The sequence below is a fragment of the Crocuta crocuta genome, unplaced genomic scaffold (assembly GCF_008692635.1).
Source record: "Crocuta crocuta isolate KB4526 unplaced genomic scaffold, BGI_CrCroc_1.0 scaffold197, whole genome shotgun sequence".
Lineage (NCBI taxonomy): Eukaryota > Metazoa > Chordata > Mammalia > Carnivora > Hyaenidae > Crocuta > Crocuta crocuta.
The window spans coordinates 1,579,333-1,595,987 of NW_027532002.1; the positions used below are offsets into that span (position 1 = coordinate 1,579,333).

General features: G+C 50.5%; 1 protein-coding gene across 1 annotated transcript in view; it reads right to left on the reverse strand.

Moving 5' to 3' along the window:
• EEPD1 (endonuclease/exonuclease/phosphatase family domain containing 1) overlaps positions 1-16,655 on the reverse strand; it is a 114,478-nt gene that overhangs the window by 2,126 nt on the left and 95,697 nt on the right. The window contains exons 4-7 of the mRNA XM_077775416.1: positions 11,135-11,245; positions 7,346-7,480; positions 4,916-5,054; positions 266-460 (exon numbers count right to left, since the gene is read on the reverse strand). Of these exons, the coding sequence (XP_077631542.1) occupies positions 266-460; positions 4,916-5,054; positions 7,346-7,480; positions 11,135-11,245 (580 nt within the window). The remainder of the gene's footprint in view (positions 1-265; positions 461-4,915; positions 5,055-7,345; positions 7,481-11,134; positions 11,246-16,655) is intronic.

The window sequence follows — 16,655 nt, forward strand, 5'->3', positions numbered from 1 at the left end:
CAGTGAGAAGCAGGTCCCCCCTCCTACCGTGATGCCCTGAGACAGGTCTGCTCATCCTCAGAGCCCCACCCCTCCCAACTCTTAAAAGTGGCTTGTTTGAATGATAATTATCTAGGCACCTAGACATATATAATCCTGGAAATGCACACAGAGGAGGTAAGAACTCCTGACCAGAGTTATCAAACCGAAGGATCTGTAAGTATCTGTTCCGATGGGTCTCTCTTACTCTATTTCTGAACAGGAGAAAGGAGTGACTCTGCTTTACCTGTGAAAACCTTCTTTACGCTTTTACTGATCCAGATGTTGTCCAGAGACTTCGAGCCTTGGGGGTTCTTGGTGCTGATGTTGGTGAAGGTGTGAGCAGGGACCAGGTGGTAGAATTTTTCTTTCCTTAAGATATCATAGTCACTGCTGTCAGGTCCCTGGCCAAAATCTCCTAAGACGATCATGTCTTTCTCTCCTGGAGGTGGAAGAAAGAAAAGCGGGTATTTAAGAGGTGGTGGGAGGTAAACCCAATGCTCACCATCACCCACTAAGTGGGATCTTGATTCTCTGATTGGACTCCCCAGGGTTAGGAATGCATATGGTTCTCATTCTTCCAATTTTTCCAAATACCTTGTACGACAGACAAAAAACCAAAATACACACAAAACTTTAAGAGTAGGTTTGTAACACATTTGGAAAAGGAAAGGTACGTGAAGCAGAGATCACCTCTATTCCGGTTCAGGGGCTCCAAATCTCGTGGCAGAAAAAAGCCTCAGGGTCTTGTCCAGGTATTTGACAAAAGCTGGACAAAATTTATTGGGCACGGTGGGGGAAAATGTGCAAAGATACAAGAGGGTGGCCATCCGCAAGTCAAGGAAACTATCCCTTCTGACACCTTGATCTCAAGACTTCCAGTCTCCAGAACCGTGAGGAAATACATTCCTATTGTCTAAGCCACCCAGAATGTAGTATTTCATCATGGCAGCTCTAGCAGACTAATTCAGGGCCAGAGTGAAAGGTTTTCCCCCTTATTTTCAACATTTCTACCATTGTTCAATGTTCACTACAGTAATTGGAGTCATCCACCCTGCTTCCCAGGGGGAGCAGACATTCTGAGAGGACAGTGGACCCCAGCGAGGCTCTGGGATTCCCATCGTTGCTGTCTGACTGTCACTTCCCGTCTCAAGATTCCCTCCAGGGGAGCCACATGATGGTGGCTAGCAGGGTTTCTTTCCTAACTTTCAAGGGAGGCTTTACGGAAAGCAGTTCATATATGAGAGCCAAATGTATCTGAGACACTCACCAATCTTTTTCCTGGACACCAATATATTTCAGCAATAATGGTGAGAGGCAGTGATCTAAAATGAAATGACAAGAGCCACCAGCAGAGGGCACTCGTGCACTGCAAATGACACCCCATTCTGGCGTCATCTCCTGGGTTCCACCATGTGGCCTACAGAGATGTAATGGTACCCCTAGGCTGTATCTCAACGTCTCAACATGTCTTGAGAAATCAGTGCCAACTTCAACAGGAAAGCAGACTTAGAAGATGAACAACTCATACCTGGCCAGTGCTTATGACCATCCATGAGCCCTCACCTGGTACTGGGCCTTCTCCACAGGTAAGAAGCTAAGTTGCCGAGAGGCCGAATGGCTTGCCAGGCCTCAAGCCCAGGGCTCTTCATAAAGGGCTAGAACGGGACAGCCACAAGGACACAGGTGGCTGTTCATCACAAAATCCTGTGTGCCTGAACAGTGCCTATTGCATGGCAGATACTCGGTAAACAGATATGGGATAAATAGGTGAATAAGGCATGAGGAAAACCCCCAAAATTAAGATGTACTTTTTGAAAGGAAAGAAGACAAAGATGCTACATGTATTAAATAACAAGAAAAACCCAAGGTTAGGAGATGAGGCAGAAGGTTCCCATATAAGGAGACACGTTTTCCCTGGGATGCAGACCTGAAACAGGTTGGGCCAAAAAGAGTCCTGAAACCAGGAGAGATGCTGGGGTCAAAGTCAACACATCCAACTCTGTGTAACTTCAAGAATGACAAACAACAGCTCTTTCTGAATGCGCACGTCAAGGGCTCCTACAACTCATCTGCTTTCGGTTAAATTGCTCTTGGTGATGGCGCATCTGGGTGGCTCAGACAGTGACGTGTCTGATTCCTGGGTTTTAGCTCAGGTCTCGCGGCTTCGTGGGTTCAAGCCCCACATTGGGCTCTGTGCTGGCAGCAAACACAGTCCTTGCCTCTGAGAATCCACAGTTGCACAGAGGTCTGAATTCTCCTAGAAAGCCATCCACCTGGGATGGGCTTCTTAGTTCCCAGGAGTAGCTGGGAGAATGCTTGGGGCTGACTTCCTCAGATCATCCCTAAGATTTTCAGAATGCGAGTGACAACAGCAAGAGCTGGTTCCCACTGAGGAAGAGTCCCACCCAGATGCCAAGCCATTCTATGCATCCTGTTTTGCACTAGCTGAGTTCACAGAGAGAGCCCTGGTGGGGTCTAAAAGAAGGCCATCCCGTCATGGGATTGGCACACCACACGCTGATATCAACCCTACTGCACATTCCAGACAGAGGCAGAAAGGCCCAGAGTTTGCTAATCAAATAGGCTCTGTTTGCTCTGATAGCTGCGGAAGAAAAGCTTAGTCTTTGTTTTAGCTCAACCACCTCTGCTAATAATCAATTTGCCCTTGCACCTCGGGCACGCCGGGGCACTTCCTGAATCCTTGGGACTGCTGTGTCATCAGTTAACAACTGGATATTAGGCACAGGGAACATGAGACACTGTCCATACCTGGACAAGTCAAGGTGAGCCAGGCTGTGGGTCAATAGTCCCTTGGCAACTTGGAATGACCACTCTCTGGATTTCAGAAAAAACAGAAGTTATGAACAGACATCTTTTTTTCCTGCTTCTGTGTAGGAAAAGCTTGAGGTTGAGAACAATAGAAATGTCCACAGATTTTAAATGTTATCAAGTCATCCTTTTTAATAGGTTAGAGACTAGCTATGGGTGAACAATTTCCCACAGAGCTGCTTTCTGGATGGAGTATCTGATCAGCTTAGGCATCTTTCTGACTTTTTAGCCCAAAGACCCCTGATTTAGGTAGAACGCTAGTCACAGCACATCCTGGTTCACAATGTAAGTTGCAGATCAATATCCACAGTGGCATCATTCACAACAACCAAAGATAGAGACTAGGTATTCATAGACCAATGAATTGAGAGACCAATGCAGCATATACATACAACAGAATAGTATGTGGCCCTAAAAAGGAAGGAAATTTTTTTTTGAGAGAGAGAAAGAGTATGCACATGTGAGCAAGGGGCAGGGAGAGAGAAAGACTGAAGGAGGGGGAGAGAAATAGGAGAGGGAGAGGGGAAGAGAAGGAGAGAAAGAAGCTTCTATTAGGGGCTCACCTGAAGCGGGACTCATGTTCACCTGACATGGGGCTCACGCTCACAAACAGTGAGATAGATCATGACCTGAGTCAAAGTCAAATACTTAATGGCTGAGCCGCCCAGGAACCCAAAAAGGAAGCAAATTCTGACACATACTAACAGCATGGATGAACCAGAAAGACATGATGTAAGTGAAGTAAGCCAGCTGCAAAAGGACAAATACTGCCTGATTCCATTTGTACGAGGTACCCAGTGTGCTCAAATTTATAGAGACAGAAAATAGAAGGGTGGTCGCTGGGGGCTGGGGGAGGAGGTGGTGGGGAGCTCGTGTTGAATGGGCACAGAGTTCCAGTTTGGGAAGATGAAGAAGTCCTGCAGATGGACAGACATCATGGTTGTAAAACTATGTAAATGTACGTAATGCCACCAAATGCTTAAAAATGGTTAAGATAGTAAACATCATGTTATGTATGTTTTACTACAACAAAAAAATTTTTTTACAATGGAAATCTATAATTTGACATTATTTTTATAGCCGGATTCTCACGAATCACCTCTCTGAGGGGCCAATCTAACACGGATGAGGCTAAGAAAACTGAAGACTGTTGAAGACTCAGGAACGCGTTAAGACAATTCTGGGCCTCCAGCTGTAAGCGCTCGCCTAGAGAAGGGCAGGGCTCTGAAAAGCCCAGCCCCATTGAAAAGATCCCAGGGTTTAGAGCAGTGTTATCTCTTCCTTCTGGTCAACCTGCACACGGGGGGTGGGGGGGAGATTCTGTATTGCTGGGGCAGAGCCTGGAAACTGAGACCCAACTTCCTCCTGAAGCTCTTTTCAATGCAACGTTCTCTTAATCCCTCCGGTACGTTTTGAGTCAGCTCACGTCTGCTGAGCCCTCACTGCGGCCCGGGACAACCGCAGGCCACTGCCAAGCCCCCCAAGCGCCCCCGCCGAGGTGAGCACTGGCCATTCCCGAACCAGGCAGGCTAGAAGTAGTGTGGGGACTTCCCTGAGGCCCTATAACCACTGAAGGAGCCAAGATTAAATGCAGGTTTTCTGAGAGCTCCGAGGCGATCTGCATCCCACCAGGGAGAAAACGTCTACCTTGTGCTAATCAGGACTTTCCCCGTCACCACGGTCTCACTTTCACAAGATGAGCACGTGCCAGTCTGCAGGTGGCATCGCCACAGTGGCAGCTGAACACGGGAGGGCTTGTCACGGGGGACGGTGTCATCACTTTTTTCCCCTCTTAATCTTTTCCATCAAACAGAGGCTGAAAAGCCCCCAAGCCAACACTGTGGAACGTGCATGGCAGGCCCGGTGACAAAGGTGTCACCATGCACAGGGGTGACCGGGCTCCACAAGATGCAGGGGCTGGGACGGTCCTCTGTGTCCCCGGCACGCACTGCTGCTAACAGCCCAGTTGGCCTAAGGGAGGGATGCTCCAAAGAGGCAGCCCCCTCCCCTCCTCCTGTAGAAGTGGGAGCTGTGGGCCCAGCTGCGGAGAAGAACAATCTCCTACCTTTCAGGGTTTCCTGCAAGGTCTGTGCAAAGGTAGCCAAGCGGTGGCTGTCACTGTGATTCCTGCTGGGATTGTCGCCCCCAGGGAGGACCATGGTGGCCAAGTGAAGGTTCACAAGGGTCAAGTCATTGCCTCCGACCTAGGCAAGAGGAAACAAAGCAACAGAGACAGGCTGAGACGTTCCTATTTCCTGTATTCATTACTTCCGACTTAGTAACAGCTTCCTGCGCAATGTTGACAACAGGGAGCACAAGCGAGGCGAGCTCACACTCCAAGAGTAACGCAAGGCAGATCGTAGTTGGATTCTTTTGAGGCCCCCAGACGACCTCACACCCTCCTAAACCAGCGTAGGGCCTGGAAAACCAGGCACATCTGGAAATGTCAGGTTTTGTTTCTTGTTTTCTCCTTCTATGCACAATACAGGGAGGTGGCTCCCGCAGCTGGGTGGTAAGGGAGGCTGGGGTCCTATCCTCGAGGGCCAGCCCGTGATCCCTCTGCTAGACCCGCTGCCTTCCACAAACATCTCACCCCTGCTCCCCCTTTGCGCTGCTCACTTGCACCAGATTTCAAACGTGTCCAACAGGAAGGTGACTGAACCCTAGCAGCACGGGATTCGTTGCAGCCCTGTGTCCCCAGGGCAGGTGACATGGGGGGCAGGTACAGAAACACACAGAGCTGGTGTCCTGGGCACGGAGCGTGACTCAACTGCCTGGGGTCTGCTAATGCTGCCGTTCTGTTTATCATGCTAACAGACACTAAACACTGCCGGGAAGACCGGGGGTGCAGGGGGAGCCCCCAGGAAGTAGAGGCTGCCAGTTCACCATTGCCACCCCCCAGCTCAGAGAGCTCTCTGCAGCTGTGGCTCTGACCACAGAGAAACCACCTTAAGGCCACAGGCAGGGAAACCCTGCTTGAGGGGCTGGAGAGAGAAGTGCATCTCCATGCCGCAGCACTTGCTGGCCGAGAATGATGCGAGGGACAGGAGGCTGAGTGCCTATCTGCACGCCTTATTTAGAGAACTGGGCCAATGATTCGTGACACCACAGCATGTTCTCATCAGCCATTAAAAACAGCCAGACCGTGGGGCGCCTGGGTGGCTCAGCTGAGCGTCTGACTTCGGCTCAGGTCATGATCTCATGGTCCACAGTCTGTGGGTTCGAGTCCTGTGTCGGGCTCTGTGCTGACAGCTCAGAGCCTGGAGCCTGCTTCTGATTCTATGTCACCCTCTCTCTGCCCCTCCCCCACTCGTGCACTGTCTCTCTAAAAAATAATCGTTAAAAAAAATTTTTTTTAAATTAAAAAAAATACCCAAACAGCCAGACCATTAGAGACACTGGTTGCCCTGCTAGGTCAAAGCAAGTATGACTTCACATAAAACAGAAATCCAGTGTGTGCTGCCATTTAACGGTGGCAACTGGCTGGTTTTACACAGGAGTCTCCTAAACACAGCCACAGGCACCCCCGGGTGTGCATGTGCACACAGCACCCCAGTAACTTCGCAGCCAGGGGTGGGAGCCTGGTCCAGATCCCGGCCAGAACCAACTGCCTCCCCCAGCACAGAGGCTGCCCGGCCAGGTGCCACCAGAGACCGTGCTTTGAGGCAACTCGCAGGCTCCCGAACTGCTCTGGAGCACACAGAATGCTGGGGGTTGGTTGTGGGGGGGTGGTACTCAGACACCCAGCAGGTAGCTTGCTAGGCTCTGTGGCAAGGGACTTGCCTGACTCTGGGATTTATGGGTAAGGGCCACAGGATAAGGTCAATTGAGTGCTGACTGGGTGATCTATTTTGGCTGCTGGCTTCTTTTTTCCTCCTAATAGCCAGCGTCTGACTCTTGGTTGTTCATGATTGTGTCCCAGGTACATCCAGGGGAATCAAAGAGACAGATCAGTCCACCTGCTGCTATCGATGCTCATGTTGGGGAGGGCTCATCTGGAGAGGTCAGTGTGGGGCTGTCCTGACCCCATGACCCAGAAGCTCCCTTGAACCCCTCCTAACCCAGATAATCCCTTGAGGGTCTTCCCCTCCCCCTGGGAAGGAGAAGGGTGTCCTCAGAACCAGTTCTGCTGTCCTCTAATCTCATGATCTCCAAATGCCAGGGGGATGAAGAAGCGCTGAAGGTGCCTTTGAAAAATAGGCAGTTCTGGGCCCTGTCCCAGAAATTCTGTATGTGGGGGGAACAGTCCAGGAATCCCTGATTTTAAGAAAATCTCCAGAGGTGATTCTGATGTGTGTTAGATTTGGGAGCCAGTCGTTTGATCCCCTTCCTGCCCATATGCCAGAGTTATCAGAGCCANGACATGCTGACCTGACCCTAAAAAAGAATAAAATCAAGACAAAAAGATGAGGCTGCTGTGGATCGCAGTTTAGAAAGGGACCCCCCTCCCCTGCTTTTAGAAGAAGTAGACCTTCACAGCAACATCGAATGGTACCTTGAACCTCGCAAGGTATGGACTGGGACCTGTTGGCTTCCCGTGCCCATTGCCAGGCAAACTCTCCTGCGAGGTGGCGTCTCTCAGCTCCACCCCGGCCGCAGTGTCCCACAGAAATCCCGAGAATCCAACCCCCTGTGGGAGAAGAACAGTCATCAGTTAGGCAGGATTAGCCCCACGCTGGGGGGGAAGAGGCAAGGAGATGGGAGTCAGGGGCGGGGGGTGGTTCTGCACTGGGTCCGGAGATCACATGCACGGGGGCTGTTACAGAAACAAAAGCACACCCCCAAAGCCACAGCACGTTCCTCCTTGCCCCCTGCCCTGAATTTCCCACACTGCCAATTTCAGAGTTTTATGTTCAGCCAGGCCTAGGCTGTTAGCTTTTTGGGCGTGAAGGGAAGCTCCAACTAAGCACAGAGTTATCTTTTTAATCATCACATCCCACGGGCCAGACACTCCTATCCCTGTGCACCAGGCAGGGGCTCAGCTGCTCAGAGAGGTCAAGTAACTTCCCTAAAATCCCACAGCTGGTAAGCAGCAATGCTGAGAATCAAATAGAAGACTCTAGGGGGTAGGTTTTGCTTCCTAATTAGTGGCTGCATACAACAATCGGTACCTAGCACCCAGTAGACCCTCCATAAATATTTGCTGGATGAATGGAAGTCAGTGCTAACAGTCACAATGGTTTAGGAGTGGTCAAGGGCCCTCTGCGGGTGGATAGGGCCCACACAAGGGTCTGCAGCCCCAGTGCAGGGCCCCGTGAGGGCCAGCAGGTGGTGTCAGGAACTTCCTCGGGCTCGGTGCTAAACGCTGCCATCTCCGGCTTCAGAATCTGCCAGCTTCTTACCGCTACCCCTGGGGGCTTCCTCTCCGACCCCAGCCCAGCATCTGGAGGCTCTGCAGCCTGAGATCAGCAACGGGATCTATGGCATCACTGGAGGGGCCGGTGATGCTCATTGCAAAAGGAGAGGAAGGGGCTCTGCACAACCTGAATGGCCGAGTCCCCAATATCTGCTGGATGCCAGCCCCATGCCTTGCTGGGCTTGGCTCCTCAACAGACCAACCTGTGTTGAGGAGGAGAGAAGGGGCGAGGAGAGAACTGTGTTCTCATGCTGTGCGCTTTGATATTTATGGGACCACAGGCCTGCCCGCCCACTGGAGAGAGCACCAGCTTAAGAATCGGAAGAGCTGGGTCTCAGGGCCACCTGTGTCACCCAGCTGTGGGAGTATGGGCACCCTCCACTCTTCTAAGCCTGTTTCCTTGGGTATAAAGAGAGGGAAATGGGATTTGCCCTTTTGGGTTTGAAGGATTATCCCCCCTTTACTGTTTCTCAAGCAGTGGTACCAGAATAGCCTTCCGGGAGGGCCGTTCAGGGGGTCAGTTCTGCTGAAAAGCCTTCAGTGCCTCCTCCGTGTGCCCCACCCACCGCCGGGGAGCCCTCCCGGCAGTGCCTTCCTGTTCAAGGCGGCCCTTCACACCTGCTCACCCGTGTTCCCAGCAGGACCGGGCCTTCCTGGGAGCGTCTCCCAGTCCCCCGGACAGGGAGGCCCCACCTCCAGAACTGCTGTGTCTCCTAGCGGGGTCACAGGAGAGCAGGTGTGAGAGCCAGAGCCCTAACACGGTGCGGGGCCGACTCCCCCTGGCGGCGGCCAGAGGACTTGGGGGCAGCCGCCCCTTCAGCTGTGGGCGAGGACCTGAGAACTGCGGGACAGGTGCCTGGAGGTCACTGCAGGCACCGGGGAGATGGGGAGACGGCGGGGCCAGCCACCACTCTCCCGTCTCCGTCTCCGTCTCCGGGAGAGACGGAAGGTGCGCCGCTTGCAGATACAATTTGTTTAACAGTGTTTGGAGAGTTTTCAGTGCCCATATTTAGAATTCAGGAAATGTCACATTAGAATCCAGATATGTACGTCTTTTGAGAGATCAGGTCAACTTTAGGGAAGTTACTTGACCTCTCTGAGAGACCAGCCCGAGATGGGCACAGACTTCTAGGCTCACACAGCCCAGCCAGCAGCCGCCTCACGTGGCCTGGGTACGGTTAGCGAAGCCTTTCGGTGCACAGTATCTTTTAAATCCTACAGCCACAGCCACCCTGTGATTTAAGGAATGGGCTATGGCTCCCATTTTAGAAATGAAGGAATTGAGGCTGCGAAGTTTAAGTGGCTTGAACTCAGTTCTCCCTACAACTGCACGCTGTTCTCCAATGGCCTGGATGCCCCCAGCTGGAGTAGGGGTTCCCGCCACGTCCCTCCGTCCCTCCGTCCCTCCGACAGGCTGCTCGCCCTCGGAGGGAGGTGCTCCATCAGCCCAGGTTGAATCCCTGCCCCGGGTTTGCAGTGAGTGAAAACAGGCAGGGCTGGGTCACCAGGTCTGTTTTACTTACCCATGTCTATCTGGCATGTAGCACAGTGCCTGGCATGCAGTAAGCTTTCTAATTTTTCAGCGGACAAATATAGAGCGTTAAATGAACTATAAGAGACTAATGAACCCACCTATAAAATACTATTTTAAAAAAAAAGGCAAGGTGGGGGTCACACCTGCGTGGTTCAGTCGGTTGAACATCCGACTCTTGGTTTCGGCTCAGGTTGTGATCTCACTGTTTCATGAGTCCAAGTCACACATCAGGCTCTGTGCTGACTGTGCAGAGCCTGCCTGGGATTCTCTCTCTCCTCTCTCTGCCCCTCCCCAGCCTGTGCTTGCTTGCTTGCTCTCTCTCTCTCTCTCTCTCCTCGCCCCCCTCAAGATAAATAAACAAACATTAAAGGAAAAGGCAAGGTAAGATCATTTCTGTGTGGACTGAGAAGGAACAACATCCATGGGCTACAGAGATAAAGACTAGTTAGTTCCAAGCTGGCTTAATTTCTAGCCTATGGGGACTGTGCACTGGCCGTTACCTATAGTAATCATTTACACTCCAAAACATAAAACCCAGAAGATTTATATCACATAAATATATTTAGCTACTACTTAAAAAAGAGAGCTGATTGTCAATAAATGACCAGATACCTTTAAGCCAGTAAATATTTATAATTTAAAAGCCCCAAATCTCAATATCACTCACATAAATGCTATTTGTGTGTGTTTATAAACATATTGGGTATACTAAGGAGAAAAAAAATACATCTGCATTTATAGAAAAACTATGTAATGACACAGTTTCTGACTCAAGATAAACTACCAGAAGTCTTTTTTAAAATCTAAAACCCCACTAATAGCAAACATTCCAAATGAGTAAAAACCTCAGTCTTGAATAGATCTGTCAGAGTGAAAACGTACCCTTACAGCGATTTACCCACAGCCACAGGGGAAGTACCAACGAAGGAAAATTCAAAATTAAAATCTGCTCAAAATGTCCACAGAACATTTCCACGTGCACAGTTTCTACCACCGAAAGCAAATGCTTTGCCTAGGAATTAAGTGAATCTGAAGTTTTCAGTCAATGAACAATGGGCTCTCCACAAACTTGGCAGAGCGTGGAACTGTGGAGACAGGATTAAGCGGACAAAGGACAGAAATACCCATTTGCAGCCTTGGCTCCAGACAGGATTCCTCCTCTCCTCCCAACACCCCAAACCCCCGTTTCCGTCTGGGCAGGAGTCCATTCCCGATCTAAACATGAAATAAGAGCCAGGGCAGTTTGAGATGAATAGCAAAGAGCTAAGAAATGTGCAGCAACACAAAACGGCACCAAGGATGTTGGCAAAGGAAAGTTTTAAATGTCTATGATTAGGGAAAAGAAAGGTTTTGATGAAATGGAGACACGATCCAAGCTTTGCAGATGAAGGTACCTTCTGGAGCGGCGCAGAGGGCATCTCAGCAACGACGGCCTTCCAGCATCCTCGGGGCCCCTTCCATTTGCGGATGTTGGGCAGGATAGGCTGGTTTAGCTCCGTACAGAACTGTAAAGACAGAGCACAAGTCGGTGTGTGTCCCCGCCTGAAGCACACCCAGCTGGTGGCAGCGGGAAGAGCCAGCAAATGCCTGACCCTGACTCATCAGCCTTATTCCGAGGCTTGTCGGACTACATCTCTGTTCTTAGGGTTTGTGAAGACGCAGACTAAAAAAGTCCCACAAATTAAAAAGCAAACTACCTATAAACTGCACCATTATCACCGGGGAGGGGGCCCTCTCAGTGCATGGAAATCAATTCCCTTTGTAGCATTCTAGCACAGAGAGCTCAAAATAAGCTTTCAGAATCCTTTTGATCCTTGTAAAACCAGTGGTTTAGAGGTCCCAGGAGGGTCTAGCTCAGTATCAAATGTGGAGGGAGGAAGGGGAACGCATGGCGTCTTTGCTCCTCCAGCCTAGTTTACAGGTGGAAAAAGTGCCCCCAGCTCCATCTAGAACCACCATATTGTTCGCGGTGACGCTCTTCCGAGAGAAAGCCCAGCTGTTACGGCTCTGACCCCCCACGTGTGTTTACAGGATGTTTCTTTTCACTTATTCTGTTCCTCCAACTGGCATGGGAACCATAGAGGGACCTTATCACAAGGCAAAAGAAAATAGCACTGGCCAAGTAAATGAAGAGTCAAAAAACTATGGGCTCCAAAATAGGGGGCCAGCTCCTCTAGCTCACGCCCCAGTCACAACCCAGCCTCTTGAGGATGGTTCTTTTCAGGGGGTCCCCAGACTTTGTCATATTTGGGTTTAATTTTGGAGATGGTCCAACATCTGATTCTGCCCTTTTTTGGTGACGCCGTGTGTCCCTTTGCTTCCTGCATCTCAGAGCATGCCACTCAACTGCTTCTGTGCCCGGCCCTACAAATGGAGTCTTCTGGCTTCCCCTGGGCACCTCACCACCCTCTCTCCCATGAGCTGTCCGTACGAATCGTACTTCGCTCTGTAGCTTCAGCTCACACCTGCCCCGAAGGCCCCTGAATGTGTACCTGCGGTTCAGGGTTCTCTCCCATGATGGGAACGGCATTTCGACCACCTGTTTAACATTTCTACCGGAATGTCTCCATAGAACCCCAAACCCAGCGGGGTCACAGAGACCTGCCATTCCCGTCGCCCACCCCCGTGTCCATCTCCGTTCCTGGCATCTCCATCCGGCCAGCTGCTCTGACTCTCCCCTCTCCTCCCAGGTCCCGTCTCTCACCCGGCCTGGCCCACTGATTCCGCCATCACATGCATCCGAGCGCCCCGCTTTTTGTTCTCTAGTCCACGGCCGTGGCCTGTTTCAGAGCGCCGTCGTCGCTCACCTGGGTCACCAGCATAGCTGTGAACTTTTCCTGACTCTCTGTCATTTAGTCACCCTCCATGTGTCCTCTGGGTGAATTGTGATGACGAGCTATTCCTGTGGTTCCTAAAGTGTGGCCCGGGGGCCCAGGAGCTTCAGCATTAACTGGGAGTCTGTTAGAAACCCTCCACCCTCCTACACCGACTGGATCAGAAATGCGAGTGAGGCCCAGCGATCTGCTGTTAACAAGCCCGCCCCGCAGGTGATTCTGACCCCTGGTAAAGTTGGGAACTGCAGCTGGCCAGCCCCTCTACCCCAGAGGCAGGCAGTGCTGTGGGCAAACAGGTGTCAGCTGTCCGCCCCCGCAGAGAGCTGCATTCCTGGTCCCTGGGGGGTGGGCGGGCCCCACACTGCTTATGCTGAAAGAGGAAAGATGAGGCACCCCTCCCTGGGCAAGGAAGGAAGCATGGCAGGAGGTTTGCTTTAGATACGCGCTGTTCTCTCTTTATCAAAATAAATAAACTTAAAGAAGAAAAAGAAGAGCAAGTGTGCTGGGGGGGCTCAGCTGGTTAAACGTCCTACTCTTGATTTTGGCTCAGGTCATGATCTCATGGTTCGTGAGATCAAGCCCTGCATCAGGCTCTGTGGTGACAGTGGGCAGAGCCTGCTTGGGATTCTCTGTCCCCCGCCCCCCGTCCCTCCCCAGCTTGTGTTTGTGTGCTCTATCTCAAAATAGATAAACTCTTAAAAAATTTTTAAAAAGAAAAAAGATGTGCTGCCTTTGGGGTTCTGCTTTTGTGGTTGGATAATTAAGTGTCTGCCTTTCCCTGACAACAGACAACATAAAAGGCAGAGACTATACCCAAGTCACCTTTAAAAAAATTTTTTTATTAAGTTAGTTTATTTATTTTGCGAGTGTGTGTGTGTGTGTGTGTGTGAGAGAGAGAGAGAGAGAGAGAGAGAGAGAGAGAGAGAATCCCAAGCAGGCTCCACAATGTCAGCACAGAGCTTGATGCAGGGCATAACTCACAAACTGTGAGGTCATGACCTGAGCCAAAATCAAGAGTCGAACCCTCAACGGACTGAGCCACCCAGGTGCCCCCCCAAAGTCACCTTTATAAAGCTCACCTGCCGCCAAGCATGGTGCCCATTGACACTCACCAAGCATCTGTTGGTGAAGCAGGAAACTCCAGGGAAGACGGCACTCCCCAATCCGTGTATGACACATAGACTCGGTGGCAGGGGCCGGGGGGAGGTCTCCTTGCAGATGATTATCTAAATAACCACCTCAATTTTAACCTCACTTTGGGTTTGCTTGAGAAGTGTTTGTTCTCTTTGGGGTTTGATCATCAGGGCTTTTATCGTTTCCCTACTGTGGACAGTGCTATTCCCAATGTGGGCCTTCACCCCAGATGATTCCCCTTGGCCAGATGGTCTTGGCTGGAAGCCATCCCTGGATGGGAAATGAAGCACTTTGGAAAATGCTGCCGGAATGTATTGACTGTAACTTTAGGGATTCTAGCGAGGAAATGGACTCCACAAAAGGTCCAATTTCCTGCCAGGGAATCATTTGCTTGCTGAGTGATCATTAGCGCTGAATCTGAGAATCATTAAAAAGGAGAGAAGCTCCGAATGCCCATCTGGTGCCTTGCTCTTCTCCACGCAGGGAGTCCCGCACCTGGCTGCTCACCCGAATCTCCTAGGATGCACCCTGGGGGGGCGGGGGGCCTCTATTTTTAAATACCCCCTCCAGAGATTAGCCAGCCACCCAGATTAGAGAGCTCCAATCTTTGGAGGACCCTGCTATACTGGGAAGAACTACAGGTAGGAGCCACAAATCTCATCTTTCCTAACCCCTAGAGAGCTTTCAGATACTTGAAGACAGGTGAATCTCCTGTTCACGTGTAAACACCAGCCACACTTAAACACTCCCATTCCGGGCAATGACACTGATCGGAAGGAAGGGTTAGAACATGAATGAGGAAGTGATACAGGCTTCCACTGCTCTCCATGCTTACGACTCTCAGAGAAGGCCTTTGGAGCCTAAAGTCGGCTAATCAAAGTGTGATCATCAGTATCATTTGGGGATTCATGAAGCATCAAATTCCCAGGCCCTCCTCAACCTACTGAGTTAGAAATGCCAGGCTGGGGCCAGGTGACCTGCATGTTAACAGCCCCTCCAGGTGACCCGGATACAAGTTTAAAGTTGGTGTTATCAGATGAGAGAAAGACATTCTCCTTTTGTTTTCTATCTAAAAGCCTTTCGTTCACAGGTAAACTCTAGGAGATTTAAGGAACCATAATTCCTGACCTTTGAGGGCCACCTATATTTTGTACATCTGAAGCCTTGCTCTTGATAACCTCTCTCAGCCCACAGAGTAGATGNTTAAGTTATCAGAGACAATTAATAGTTTAATGGACCAGAGGAAAACTATTTACGGCTTGAAGCATTCTGGGCCCACATCTGCACGCCGATACCTCAGCACTAGGTAAGGGGTAGGACGGTCTCATTTTCTAGGGCTGAAAAAAGAATGGCCAGTTTGTTAACTTAGTTGACCGCGCTACCAGTTCACAGCAAAACTGAAGAGCACCTTCTAGATTCTTGCTACTCAGAGCGCAGTCCGTGGACTGGCAGCCACAGATCTTACCTGGGGGTCTGTTAGAAACACAAAGTCTCAGGCTCACCTCTGACCTACTGCCTTGAAATCAGTGCTTTCTCAGGACCCTAGTGATTTACAATCTTGGCAAGTTTGAGAAGCCTGATTGCAGCCTTCTTTGCCTTGTTTGTTTTGTATATATCATCCCTACTGTTCTCCCCTACACCGCACCNCACTGTTGTCAGTGAACTACAGCACAGGAAGTTTAAGCCACATGTGAGCCACATGTCTCGGGCTGCTCCACCTCCTGGCCAGGCAGGTAGAAGAGGCAGGGCAGGCTACCAGAGGAAGCCAGGCACCTTACTCCTTTAGGGCCTTTCTCCTAAAAATCTCACAGGAAAACAAAAGCAACCTCTGAGAGCCCTCAATCTGAACTCTGCCTAAATTTGTTTTATTTAGTACAGCTGGTTCTCAAATTTTCTGCTTTGTCCACATATCAGCAGGCAGAAATAATACTCTCTCCTAAGTAAAAGAGGCTCACCGGGGCAGGAAGGGTGGAAATGGGAGGTGTGTAGGGTTGGGACAAAGTCTCCCAGGGAACTGACCTGTACCCCCCGAAACTATGACCCCACAAACGTGTTTCTAGAATCCTGAGGGCTCACCCATCATCTGCCTCCATCAAAGTCACGCTGGTTCTTGTTTTGCAAAGCACGGATTTGTAAGCCCCGTCCCTCACCGATTCCGAGGTTAGGGCCAATCTGTGTACTTCTCACAAGATCCCCGAGCAGCTTTTTTTTTTTTTAATGTTTATTCATTTTTAGAGAGAGAGAGAGGAGGAGGGGCAGAGAGAGGGGGAGACACAGAATCCGAAGCAGGCTCCAGGCTCTGAGCTGTCAGCACAGAGCCCGATGTGGGGCTTGAACTCCCGAACTTTAATCATGACCTTAGCCAAAGTCAGACACTTAACTGACTGAGCCACCCAGGTGCCCCACCCCCAAGCAGCTTTAAAGCATGAGAAGCTCAGACAATGCTCGGCTATTGCTGATTTTGAATTCAGCCTTCATATTTTTCATACCTGTGGCCTGGAAAGATCATTTTCATTATTCAAAACAAATATGCCATTTCAGCTATCACCCCCACACTGTGACTGGGCCTCCTCTCAGATAATCCCGTGAGGTAACACGTGAAGGGAGCCTGCCCACCGCACGGGGCACGGGAGGCATGCGACAGATACTCACTGAATGGATGAATCAGAGAGGTCTCCTGAGGGTCCCACCTATGGCTTCTCTCCCCCGGGATGAGTTACAAGAACCCCCATAGGCTGGACTTGGTTTTCCAGCTTCAGACCAAACGTGGGCGATATCATCATTCTTTTGCAGCCATCCCACGACCAGCTTCAACACCAAATCCACTCTAACCTTTGGCTCAGCAATCCGGGGGCTCAGTGTCAGAGATTTTTAACTCCAAACTACAAGATGCCCAAGGCACTGGCATTCAGGAATGCCAAGTCCTAAGAGAAAAGACCCTTGGCTA